The sequence below is a fragment of the Perca flavescens genome, chromosome 18 (assembly GCF_004354835.1).
Source record: "Perca flavescens isolate YP-PL-M2 chromosome 18, PFLA_1.0, whole genome shotgun sequence".
Classification (NCBI taxonomy): Eukaryota; Metazoa; Chordata; class Actinopteri; order Perciformes; family Percidae; genus Perca; species Perca flavescens.
In genome coordinates, this window is record NC_041348.1 from 24214632 (window position 1) to 24227824 (window position 13193).

Below are 13193 nucleotides of genomic sequence, written 5' to 3' on the forward strand. Positions count from 1 at the left end.
CTCCAGATGTGGCAGAGGAAAACAAGAGTAGGGTGGAGGGAGTTTATGGAGGAAAAAGGAAAGGAGGAGGAGAAGAAGAAGAAGAAAAAAACAGGCAAGATAAAAAGTGTAGAGTGTAAAGGAGAGGAGGAGGATTCGGTGAAGACACGATGGAAGATTAATACAGCGTTTCTACCCAGGGTCAACAGTTGACAGAAGATGTGGATATTTCATGTGATTCATCACTCAGGCCCGCTTACCCAAGAGTTCATAGAGGAGGTTGAGAATGTCCTTCCATGCTGCGCCCGCCTCCTCCCCAGCAACCTCTCCAAAATGGGCAGAACTGTTGTACAGGTTCATCCGGTCGATGCATATGGACAGGAGGACCAGCATGCCCTAAGAAAAAGCAGGATCATTGCCATGAATAATCTGTGATTCACCTCATTACACAGACAGTATATTCCTTTTTTTTTTAAGATGATTTTTTTGGGGCTTTTTCCCTTTATTATGAAATGACAGTGGATATACTTGAAAGGGGGAGAGAGATGGGGGATGACACGCAGCAAAGGGCAGCAGGTTGGATTCAAACCTGCGCCGCTGCAGGACTCAGCCAACATGGGGCGAACGCTCTTACTGGGTGAGCTAGAGGCCTCCCCAGTATATTCCTTTTTGTAACAATATGTAAAATACATTTCTTAAACTTCACTAAATAGGGTTAACTGAAAATTGTTTTTAAAGTAACATGATTTTTGACTAAATGAAGAAATTGTAAACAAACTCAAATAACATCCAGATGAAGGCAATATAGGAGACAAACATTTTAAAGGAGCTTTCACACCGCTGCGCGGTAAATCGTCTCCTGCAGTCTTTTCAATGAGGGAAAGGCTGCAGAGAGAAAGAAGTTTAGATCACGGTGGTAGGGGTAATGAAGGGGCTGCCGCTCATGTGAAGGTGCACAGAATCTGCTCTGCCGCCCAGAGTTCACCGTGCTGACCTTCTGGCAGTAACCGCCAGGAACCACTTTTCAAAATGCTTTGCCTTTTTGTAGAAAACGCTCTTGCATGTAGGCGGTTATAACATGGCGGTGTGAAACCATTAAGGGATTAGAGTTGCACAACTAGCTCCAAGTTCATTTTGATTACTTAAACTCTCTGGTCTTCCACTGACCTTAAGATTAAAAATGAATATCATTAAACAAAGGACACATTTTCTTGCACAGCGAGGAAGCCACAAACACACAAAACAAACACTAGAGAAACCTAACTAATTTTTTATTTAGCCAGAGAAAAGTCTCATTGTAATTAAACATTTTTAAAGGGCACCACTGGGGCTTCAACATTGGGCCACAGCAGGTCCGACCAAGGACCTATGTTGCATATCATTCCCCGTCTCTCCACTCATTTCCTTCTCATCTCTCTACATCTCCACATCGTCCACTCTCACCTCCTCTTTGAAGAGGTCTTGACGTTTGATGAGTGAACGGAGAAGACACTGTTTCTCCTCGTGCTCCAGCTCTGAATCGGGCTGTTTGAAGTACTCGATCAGGTCGTTCAATGTCTGCAGCACCTCTTCAACATAACCGGCTACGGCCATGGACTCACCCTCCGCAAGGCTGTCCAAAGCCCTGGGGGAAACACATGGGAGGCCAAGACTCAAGCTGTAAAACTTGAAATAAACCCAGAAAGAATGAACACTGTGTGGATATTCTGTCATGTTGTGAGATAAAAAAGACAGATGAGAATAACCCCTTGTCATTACTTGATAAAGTTGGCAAAGAGGAGCGTGGTGTTACGGATGATGCGAGCAGCCCGAGACTCTTCACGCTGACAGCGCTGCAGGATAAGCCCATCGTCCATGTGGCCCTCAGAATGCAGGCACGCCTAGACAAGGACAAAAACACATGAAATATGCATTTCATCATTACATGAGGACCAACACCATAAAATGTATAAGGCATTAAAGCAACCAGGCATAAGTCCAGTCAGACTTATGAAAATGGATCTGCATATTATTTTTTATTTGCTGCAAATAGTTGTTTTAACAGTTATTCGAGTTAATGAAAGATGCATACATACACAATCACAGCCTTATCTCAACAATGCTTTTTGATTATACTCAGATATAACTATAAAGTTATAGCAGACACTCAATAAGCCATTGATCCCAAAGCTTCAAGAAAAGCCCTTTATGTAATGTATGTAATCAAGGGAGTCTCCTGCAGCTAGTGGTATTACACTACTACGGCTCAGTGAAACCTGACTCACTGTAATCAAACATCATAATCAAGAAGAGGGAGGAGGTGTGTGTGTGTGGGGGGGGTCTAAGTGTAGACTGACCATCACCTCCAACATGTCAGGTGGATTGGCATGCTGCCAAGGCTGCAGGGACTGCCTGGCGCCAGCTTGAGGTGGCGTCTGATGTCCCTGGAGGCGTGCCCTGCGCTCATTTGCCACCCTAACCCCCCCCCCATCTCCCCCAAAACTAACATGGCCAATTATCACGTTTTACTGCTTTGCATTATGGGTGCAGGATGGGTGAGTGTCAGGGTAAAAGGGTTGTGTCAAGAGTATCCAGGGTAGACAATGATTTAAGTCGAGTGGAACATAAATATTTGCCTGGGTGGGGTAGGTGTTTAAATAGCAAGCGCACTGGTTTGATTGGCTGTGATTTGCTACTGTGCACATGGGCTTCGAGGTGTTGGAGACGAGCTATGGCAGGCATTCAGGATCTTACCGTAAACACATAGGTAGACAGATGTCAGATACCAAATACGTAGTTATTTGTATCACTATGCAACAGTGCAATGATTGGTTCATAATTATGCAATGGCCATTTTCCCCTATGAAGTATGATTAGCCTGCAATGTTGCCAAATGGTCCCAAAGACCACAATTTATTGTGAATTATAGGAATAAAAACCAGAGCTGTAATGAAACCAAAATATATCCAATATTAATATACTACATATCAGAGTATAGCAAATGTATGCAAAATCTAAATAATAAACAAAATAATAAACAATGTTTTGCGGAAGTTGGATTGTTCTGTCAGATTATTTAAAAATGTTAGCTTGTCGTCAAATGGCATTCTGATATGATCATTTCATCACTATACAATAACACTGAAAGTCAAGTCAATTTAACAATCTAGAACTAAAGTCCAATCATTACAGTTTTTCTACTGTTAATTATTTTACAAGAACTTGCCTTCATCATAATAACTACTCCAACACATCTTTTTTATTAACCGTGTAACATTTGAAATACCATTGCTCATAATGCTTGAATGGAAAGTCTTTTTGATTTGGATGTGAATAATTCAGTAAAATGTGACCTCTGGCCTGATTCACTGAAACGTAAGGTTTTGAAGAAAAGTTTTATCCTGTTTACCCTTCTTTTCGGGGGTCCTAGGCGAGATGATTTGGCATCAGGCGCCAGGTAAGAAAGCCACAGTCCTGTCGCCACATGCATGACGAAGCAGACAGAGTCTCCGTACTTGATCTCTGGTACTCCCATGCCTTCGATGTCCCTCTTTGGGCCAGTGTCACCCTTTTCCTATTCACATTGACAGGAACGTACCCCCATTACCAAATACACAAACAGAGAAAAGCAGCACACACACAGACACAACACATGGCATGGAAATATAACAAATGAAGATATATTGTAATAAGATGGTAATCAGAAAGGCAGGTTGAGGAGAGTGCATTCATTGGCCTGCAGGGGAGGTTGCTGCTGGCCTCATTAGCTCCGCAACATTTCTGGCTCAGCAGAGATGAAGTGATGCCACTGATTGCAGTCGACAGCAAGTAGCGGGTAACATATTAACTCCAGTGTTCAACATTGCAAGGCATTGAACTTTTTAGATACAGGAACCAAGTGGCCCCGGTTTGGGTGGAGGGTGGAGGTAGAACAGATTTCGAAATACAGAGAAAATAAGAGTTTCTATCTATATTTATTTTTCCAAAGAAGCATGAATCCCCAGTAATCCTAAAAGACCTGCAGGAATAGTGATTACTGAGGGCAATTACACTGTTGACAGGAAAATTAGGCCTCCACAGTGGACAGCACACAGGGGGATTTCACACTGTACCTATTGTAGATAAAAGGATATCTACAGGGACACAATGGTACTCTGTGAAGGTGACTCGTGGCATTGAGCTGATTTATGTGGCTGTAGCCATTTCACAAAAGGGTAATAATGTTGGATTAATTATGCAACAAGCTAAAAATCCAGGATATCAGCTACAGTATAGATACCAAATTTCAGCTAGATCCTTGAACATGAGGGAGTTTTAACACAAGCGTACACATGAAAGCATTACCCCATTACCCTTTTGTATTAGGATCTACAGTATCCAGCTCTAACTTGAAATAAAACAGATTGAGGAAGATTCCCTGAAACTGTAAAAAAAAAAAATAATAATAATTATTACATTATTTAGCTTTAAAACAAGATTAGTAATCAAAGTCACTGGACCACAATGGGGCAGCAAAAATAAAACATCTAAAAACTGCACAATTTACAAGTAACACTTCACTGAACATCTTTAAAATACCCATTTTCAATTTGAATTTCAAGTAAGTTCACAGTTTCAGGGGATCTAACCCCAATCTGTCTTATTTCAAGTTAGAGCTGGATACTGTAGATCATAATACAACAGGGCAATGGGGTAATGCTTTCATGTGTAGGCTTGTGTTAAAACTCCCTCACGTTCAAGGATCTAGCCGAAATTTGTGAAAATATCTATACTGTAGCTGATATCCTGGATTTTTAGCTTGTTGTGTAATTAATCCAACATGATTACCCTTTTGTGAAATGGCTACAGCCACATAAATCAGCTCAATGCCACGAGTCACCTTCACAGAGTACCATTGTGTCCCTGTAGATATCCTTTTATCTACAATAGGTGCGGAGGCCTAATTTTCCTGTCAACAGTGTAATTGCTCTCAGTAATCACTATTCCTGCAGGTCTTTTATGATTATTGGGGATTCATGATTCTTTGGAAAAATATATATAGATAGAAACTCTTATTTTCTCTGTATTTCAAAATCTCTTCTACCTCCACCCAAACTGGGACCACTGTGCTCCTTTCTCACAGTTATTTTTGGCAGTGAGGCTTTATTTTTGGCATAACCGTTATAATCAAAAGAACTGTAGAGCCCACAGATTGAGAGAGTTCAAAATAGTGTGGGATAAAAAGGGTGGATAATTGAGGAAAGAAATAAGCACAGGCAAATGCCCATGCATGCACCCAATGCATCACAGCGAATTCCTATACTGTGGTTTCTCTAGACTCCCTAATAGAAAATGGCGACATCCCAGCCAGTTGCTATTAGGTCTTTGGACAACATGAACGTTTCCTCCAACATTTACAGGGCCGTCTACTCAGCAGCTGTGAAAAGGTCACTTTATTGTGGCACGCCATAAGCTCATTAAGAGCTTACAGACCCATATCGGGAGTCTTTGATGAAGTAATCAGAAGAAGATATTTTGGGTCCTCTTTTAATGAGGTAAGTTGATTAAGCCAACACAACACCCAGGACAGCTTTTAAATGGTGTAACTGCCTTGCTCAAAGGGCTCATCAGAGCTGGTTGTAAAAATAGAAGAAATTAATTACGCTTATATAGGGATTGTGATCACTAACCTTGGAGGCCCTGAAGCAGAAGGCAGTGGACGTGGTGTCGGACTTGTCCCTGTCCTGCAGGACCAGTCCGCGGTCCTCAGTCAGGGCCAGGTAATGGCCAGTAGAGAGGTGGCGTAGTCGGAAGGCCTGACCCCAGCGGATGTGGCTACCGCTCCAGCTAAACACAGAGTAACGGTGTCACAAACTTTGGATCCAACACGGGATTGTCGGTTTTCTTCAACACTGGAAACCTCATTTGGCTCACCGAAAGAAGGCGGGAAATGTCTGGTCAGATTTGAAGTCTTGTTTACTTATTCCTTGTTCAGACAGTTGCTAAAGTGAATCACAATGTTGCTTGTTTTAGACTTATTTAAGAAAATTCTTCTGTGGCTGCTTACATTTACCAACATTCAATATTTTAAAATGTATGGCTTATTTTGTTAAATGAAAAAAGGAGTTTGTAGAAAATAAACAAAAAACTGTCTCTCCCAGTGAAGCACAGATTATAGGTAAGAATTTATTTCCATTGCCCTTTTCTGGATACTGATTAGTTTCATTAATGGCTAGAAATAATAGCTTCTTAAAGTGCTCATGTTATGCTTTTTGGCTTTTTCCCTTTCCTTTATTGTGTTCGATATCTCTTTTGTGCATGTAATAGGTTTACAAAGTGAAAAAGCCCAAAGTCCACCCCAAAGGGACTTACCATCTCCAACAGAAAACAATGTTCACAAACTGCTCCAAAAAAATATGGTGTTTGTTGAAAATTAAACCATGTAAACTTATTCTGATATAACCTCTAAATACAATTATGAACCTGAAAATGAGCATAATATGAGCACTTTAAGCAATATAATTAATGAATGATAGTTGGTTGAACTTCCAAAATCATAACTCCTGACATTATGAATTAATGAAAAAAGACACCAGTTAATTTACATGTTAAAAGGAATTCCTTCTTTTCTATAACATACTGTTCTATTTCATCTTTCATTGCGAATTAAACCATCCAATTAGAATACTTTATCAATGTTTCTAAAAGCAATCTGTATATAGAATGAGAATGTCAACTGAGAAATTGATAAAGTTGAACTTTTAACGTTCTCTAGATGGTTAATGAAGTGTTCAAAACTCTTCCCTCAGCCGAAAAGAAGAACTTGTGCCTTTAATAGATGCACCTGCGCCATTTCAAAGTGTACAGAGTCTGACAGGCAGTCCCAGTGAGGGCTGGCAGATGACGTGACTGGAGGGAAATTACGTGGGTGGCCAGTTAAAGAAAGGAAAGAGAGGAAGAAGAAGGGGGAGGGGGGGGGGGTGAAGAGAAGTAAATCGAAAAAGATAGTAAACAGAACCTCACCTTCTGAAGGACTTTGCCAATTAATTGGTAGTGACAGTTCAAAGGAGAGGGATGTGAAGTTTATTTATAACCTACAGTAGCTTTGACATTTGTACATAAAGCACCAATTCTATTTATTCTTCATGAAGAGATTCCATCAAATAAGACAACTCCTCTATGCATTTCTGAGATTTTCTGAGTTTATTTTATTCACTATGTGTGTGTATTTGGGTCTGATCTCACCTGATCCGGAGAGGCTCCAGTCTCCAGAGTGAGCGGGCCCTTGACGCTCCCTTGCCAGCTTCATAGTTGACTATCCTGAGACACAAAGACACTTCTATTATTTATGAGTCTTTCAAGTCACAGTGGGAATAAAAAAATGTGAAGAGTTGCTGCTACTGCTACAGTTCTGGCACAGGGAATACCAGTGATGTTGATGAAGAAATTCTTCCATGTGACATAGTACCTTACAAAAACCCAATTTTTGCAATAGATATACACATATACTAATATTTTTAATTCTGCATGTTTTATGCTGAAGCTATTAACATGCACTGGCCATGGAATTTTGATTAATAATTACAATCTTGTAACATACCAGAACATAATTTTTCTTAATCTTTTAGTCTGATACAAAAGTATTTTTTTTGTGATACTAATTCTAGAAAGAGAAAATGTACATAAGCATCAGGGTTAAAATGGTAGATGTTAAAGGATATTTAAATGATTTGCCTGTGTCTGCTTACTATAATCCATTCTTGCCTAAAATTAATGACAACGACAACTCTCAAACACACAAAAGTGGGAAGAAAAAAAACGTGGCTGAATACTCCTTTAACTACAGTCTGGAAAGATTTTTCAACTTTTATGGATTTTTGGAGCTGCATAATTGCTAACATTACTTCTTTTCATACTGGTATATACATTCACAAACAGTATCTGCAAGTCTTATTCTGCTGGCGAAAAGTACTTTGATCAAACAGCATTTTAGGCATCAGTTTTTCGGTTCATCATCTCCCAAAAATATTTTCCCAATGGTTAAGTTTCAACGATTTTAAAAACCTACTCACTGGTCACAAGACAACTTGTAGATTAACAAAATTTGGTTGAATTACTGAGCTAATTATCTACTAACCTCTGCTCCTCCTGACTCTTGTCAGCTCCAGGGATGGTCAAGCTCTCATCATGCCCATGACAAAGACGCATCACATGTCCACCAGTTAGATAGCCTAATAATAACAAAAACAACATTGTGATACAAGATACTGAACACTTTCTTCTTTGATAATGCAAAAATGATCTCTCTTTATTATGGGTTGATCGGTATATTAGACACAAGAGAGCCATATTATTTAAAGATGATGTTAAAAGTAGTTGTTCTAGTGGTTGCTGCTATTGTTGCTGGGGCCATGAACTTGCCTACAGCCACGTTGCCTGAAGAGCAGGTAGGCTGGACATTCCACAGGGTCTGCATGAAGGAGGCGTCCACACTGATGTTGCCATTGGAGAAGGAGAGATGCTGCAAGAGAGAAGCATGTTACACAGGGCTTTAGACAGAAGGGTGGAGACTGCCAGTAATGTAGTTGGAGAGGGAAAAATAGACAAACACTGAGATTCAACAATACTGCACAAAAGGAGGGACATATCCTAGTGTTGGGATTTGAAGAAAAGATTAAAACAACTTTGTGTCCTTCCTCTGGAGCTGTTATAACTTTGTGAGCTAAACAGCCCTGCTTCATCAGTGTATTCTCTATGCAGAAATGTCCAGATAATACTCCTCAATAATTCCTTTCAGCAGAAACACTTGGAGCGGCTCCCATTTCCCTACAGGCAGAATCAAGAGGCGAGTGAAAGCTCGGAATGATCCTAGCCTTCAGCTACATCCTCGCAATGGCAAAAACATGTAAATGTGGTACATCTTGTTCCATCTCACTGAATTCCCCTGAAAACTATGTACTTGTACATCAAGTGGGCAAAATATAACCATCCATTTTATTAGTCTGTCTTGGCGTAAAAAAAAAAACTTTCCTACATGCTGACAGATGACATGGATTGATGAGTGCTGTGCATACAAATACTGCAAACAAGTGTGTGGATTACAATTGTATGAAGTCAAACCTTTTGTGCACCAGCTCTCCCTGATATTTTTTTTTTTTTTTTTTTTTTTTTTTTTTAAATTGTCCTGCCATTTGGGTACCAGGTTTGAACACCACATGCAGAGCAGCAAAGCAAAACTGCTGACACAATTCAGCCCAAGTGGATACAAAGCAACAAACGCCTAGTCCTAAAAAGACTGTGTCCCAACCTCTCTGAATGTTCACAGTAATAGAGCGCTGATTGCTTTCACCTGAATTTCTGATGTATCCCATTCCTCAAAAGCTGAGCTTCTGTTGGGCTGAATCAGGTGAAGATTTCCCATCAGGGGAAATGAAAGTCTGGCTCTTTGCCAGTTTTGCTGTAATTGCACATTTCCCTCCCTGAAGGGCCAGAGCAGCCACTAGAAGCCAGCGCTGCTCACTCTCCTATGCATGGCACGTCGCTGTCCCTCCTCCTTTCCATTTCTCTCTCTCTTCCTCTCAAAATCTTCCTCTCCTCTCTCTTTACCAAGTAAGTTAATTGAGGTCGGGTGTATAGCTCTGCATAAGGGAGACAGCATTAACTCTAAGCTCATCAGACTGACGGGTGCCTTCCCTAAAAAAAAAAAAAAAAAAAAAAAAAAGAAACTGCACAGGAGGGCTTTACAAGTTATCAGATTTTCATTACAGATAGCAGTGTAAAGTTTTGAAGTTTTCCCCTTGAATTGCCTTGTCACTCTGAAGTTGGCCAGACTGAGACGGGTATCAGAGCTATCCAACGGCTATGAAACTTACCAAAGTGCCTTTTTGAAACTGACAGTGAACCAAAGCAGATAACTCCAGCTATGTGGGGCACACAATCTCCAAAAAACAAGCACCCCTCTCTGCACTTGGTACATTGTCTGCCGCTACACTCTTTTGAAAACAGCGGCACAGAAAATTGGAATTATGCGAGATCTGACAAGCAAACCAGACAAAGGAAAATGAGAGATGATACAGTGTGCGTCAGAATCAAGAGACTGTATCTGAGGTATCCAGACGGTCTGAAAAGCTGTAGACATTCATGAGGAAATGATCTGCAAATAAGAAACTAAGTGGAGGCCTGCTGATTTATTGAGAATTGCGCAATGCAATTAACCCATCATCTTTTAAAAATGCATCTTATTTCGAGTGCGTGACGGCAAGTTTAAAACAGATGTTTCTCTGGTGATAATGCTCAACTCTAACACTGTCTGCAAGTTTTTGAAGAGGAGTAACCGTGGGAATGCTTTGGTTCATGGAGTCAAATTCTAAATGCTAACTGGCCATACGGTCTAATCATTTGAACTGTTGTCAGCAAGCTGGTGAATCACACTTTGGAATTGCAAGCTACAGATGAAACATAGTATGTGCAGTGCAGTTTGTGCCTGAGCAAAATAGATATAATTTCGTAATTAGTACAACAATAAAATTAACAATAAACAGCATTGGCAACATTCTTCTGACTTCTTGATAAGGGTTAATTACTTGTGTGCATGTTTTCTTTAGATAGTTTTGGATATTTATATTACTTATTTATGTATTTATCCATTCCACACATGGATAATTAACAGTGGGGTTTTCCCTTGCTGTTTTTGTTGACCTGGGTAGCTAGCTGCTGATACAATGGCAGGAGTAATCAGAGTCTTTGTGCCAAATGTCTACTTCTTTAACCTTTTTACCTTCTTCTAAGTTTTAAAAAATCTATTCTTGAGATATTGGACTTGACCTAGATACCAGGTATCTCTCTGTCGACACGCTGACTAGGATCAGGTCGTCTCCGATGCGGACTTTCTCTCCCTCGGATCTCTGCTTGGACGCAGGGTGGATGGTCCACCAGCAGGCCTCTCCTATATTGACACAAAAACAGTATTCATACATTGGTGATCAAGTAAAATGTACATACATTCGAGCAAGTCTATTGTCCCACATGTATGTGCCATTTTAGATAATCCTGACTCCTCTCTGTTGTTAAGGTGACTGTCTGTTCTGAGCGGCAAAAAGCATAAAAATAGCCATCATCTGAGGAAGGCTGAAGGAGTAGTTGGAAGTATTGTTTCTGCTTGATAAATGGCATTTCTGAAGTTCAGATGTCAAATGTAGTACAGTAACTGTGCTTTACAGTATTTCTCCCATGGATATTGATTCCATCTCAAGGTTAGGTCGACCTGAAATGGCTACTCAGGAGAACTGAATTCAATTAAAAGCAGTAAAAAGCCAAGTGAACTCTGTAAATGCCTGTTAGTCATACTGTACCTATAGTATCTTCTTGTAGTCCGACATCAAATGACAGCTTGTCTGTCAGAGACCTGGATGTCTTCAGACAGGTCAGGTACTGGGGAGTGAGTGAAATGAATTTGTCTTAGATCAAAGGAAACATTGGGAGTGGAAGTCGGCTCTTACTCAAATGACTAATACAAATATGACTTAAATTCTTATCTCAGCATGTGCCACTAAGCACTACTTTACTTGTCAATCATCAAATCCTATTGTTGATACTCACCATATCACTGAAGGAGTGGCGAAGGAGGATGGCGTGACCGTAGAGCAGGGTCCGGTGTCCACCCCCCTGACCCCCCTGGAGGAAACACAAATTACCATGATATCCTAGCATCCTTGACCTCTGGAACCGTACAGGTTTGACTTATTGCATAGTCTGCGTTAGTAACCTCGACTTCTACACCTCTATGTCAGATATTAAGTTAAGCGTCTCCTCTGATTTTGACCCTGTGTGGGTAAACTGCACAGGAATAGATACAAGTTTTTCTGTCTGTGTGTATTTGTGTATGCCTGAGTGTTTGAACGTTGTATTTTGTTTGCTTTGTGTATGTATGTATGTTTACATATTGTACTGTTAAAAAAGAAAAACAGGAAAAAAGGTTGGAAAAAAAATGGAAATTGTTTTTTTTTATACTGATACACTTTATTCTATGTACTTCCTGTAGATTTCCATCGATAAACTGAAAAAAGGAAAACAGCCAAGTATGGCTCTCTTCTTTGTTGACGTCTTAAGATACACAAACAATACTTGACAACTACTTTTTTGTTTACTCCTTCACTTTAATTGTGTTCGCACTACTTCAATGTAATGTATTTTCCATTGTGCCATATTTTTCAATAAAAATATCTTAACAAAACAAAAAAGGATTAGATATCTTCAACTTCAGTCCTCCATTCCAAGTGCAAGCAGGAAACAGACAACGGAAGAGGGAGAGAAACACACAAAACTAAACACACAATCAAACAAACCTACAAACATGTACAGTACCGCACTCATTAGACAGCTTAGCCATTCTTGTGACAAACAAGAATAATTGTGACACACTGTAGCACAATGGAAGAGGAAATGTGAGGAAATAGTTGAGCAAAAAAGATAAACGATAATTCTTCTCCAGCACTGGAGGGGATTAAAGAAAATTCTACTCACCCTTTTAATCAACCTCTAGCGGCAGAAAAAAAGAGAAGGTACCATAAGCAGTGAGATCTAAATCATCTCTGTATCAACTTTTTTTATTGGGTTTTAGGATTGTGAGCTGGATAAACACAAATTTGGAACAGGCCTACAAGAAGAGTGGAGTCAGTTCATTAGTACATTCTTTCATATTTATTTCTATTTTCAGGGCTATAAACAGACAGAGAATTCTCACCAACAATTAATTTAGAGTGTTGAGTCTACCAGATTTTACTGTCTTTCGAGATGACAAACAATATTTAAACTCCTCATACTGTAGAAACAGCTGGGACTAAGCCCAGGACTGGGACTGTGCTTACTAGTGTGCACACTGCAGTGTTTATCCAGTAAGCAATACATGGATCCTATGCTTTTTCTTGTCCAGTTGTCAACATTAATTTGTGTTTGCTTGCGGGGTCACATTTTAACTGACCTAAAGGGAACTCCCAACTGTCCCCTGAATTTGAACCCAAGCTAATTCTCTTTTGGCTACCAAGTCTCTCCCAGATGGCTTGTATACGACGGACAAAAAAGGAAACCGAGTTTGATCAAAAGAAAAATGGGAAGAGTATCCAGCAACAGCTGGGAGTGAGGGAGGGGGTACAGAGAGAGAGAGAGGCAGCCTGTATTTCAGGCCTGCTGACACATCAATGCCAGGAACTGTGACCTTTGGTTTGGTGCCCCTCCAGTTGTAAGAACTGTATCCTAAA

At 40.2% G+C, this 13193-nt stretch overlaps 1 protein-coding gene across 5 annotated transcripts in view; it reads right to left on the bottom strand.

Moving 5' to 3' along the window:
- Nucleotides 1–13193, bottom strand: part of ryr3 (ryanodine receptor 3) — a 125948-nt gene that overhangs the window by 84046 nt on the left and 28709 nt on the right. For all 5 annotated transcript variants that reach the window (XM_028604543.1, XM_028604541.1, XM_028604542.1 and 2 more), the window contains 11 exons: nucleotides 11536–11610; nucleotides 11289–11367; nucleotides 10770–10882; nucleotides 8359–8458; nucleotides 8075–8168; nucleotides 7183–7257; nucleotides 5628–5784; nucleotides 3368–3532; nucleotides 1738–1859; nucleotides 1423–1603; nucleotides 240–375 (listed from right to left, as the gene is read on the bottom strand). In XM_028604543.1, coding sequence (XP_028460344.1) covers nucleotides 240–375; nucleotides 1423–1603; nucleotides 1738–1859; nucleotides 3368–3532; nucleotides 5628–5784; nucleotides 7183–7257; nucleotides 8075–8168; nucleotides 8359–8458; nucleotides 10770–10882; nucleotides 11289–11367; nucleotides 11536–11610 — 1297 coding nt within the window. The remainder of the gene's footprint in view (nucleotides 1–239; nucleotides 376–1422; nucleotides 1604–1737; nucleotides 1860–3367; nucleotides 3533–5627; nucleotides 5785–7182; nucleotides 7258–8074; nucleotides 8169–8358; nucleotides 8459–10769; nucleotides 10883–11288; nucleotides 11368–11535; nucleotides 11611–13193) is intronic.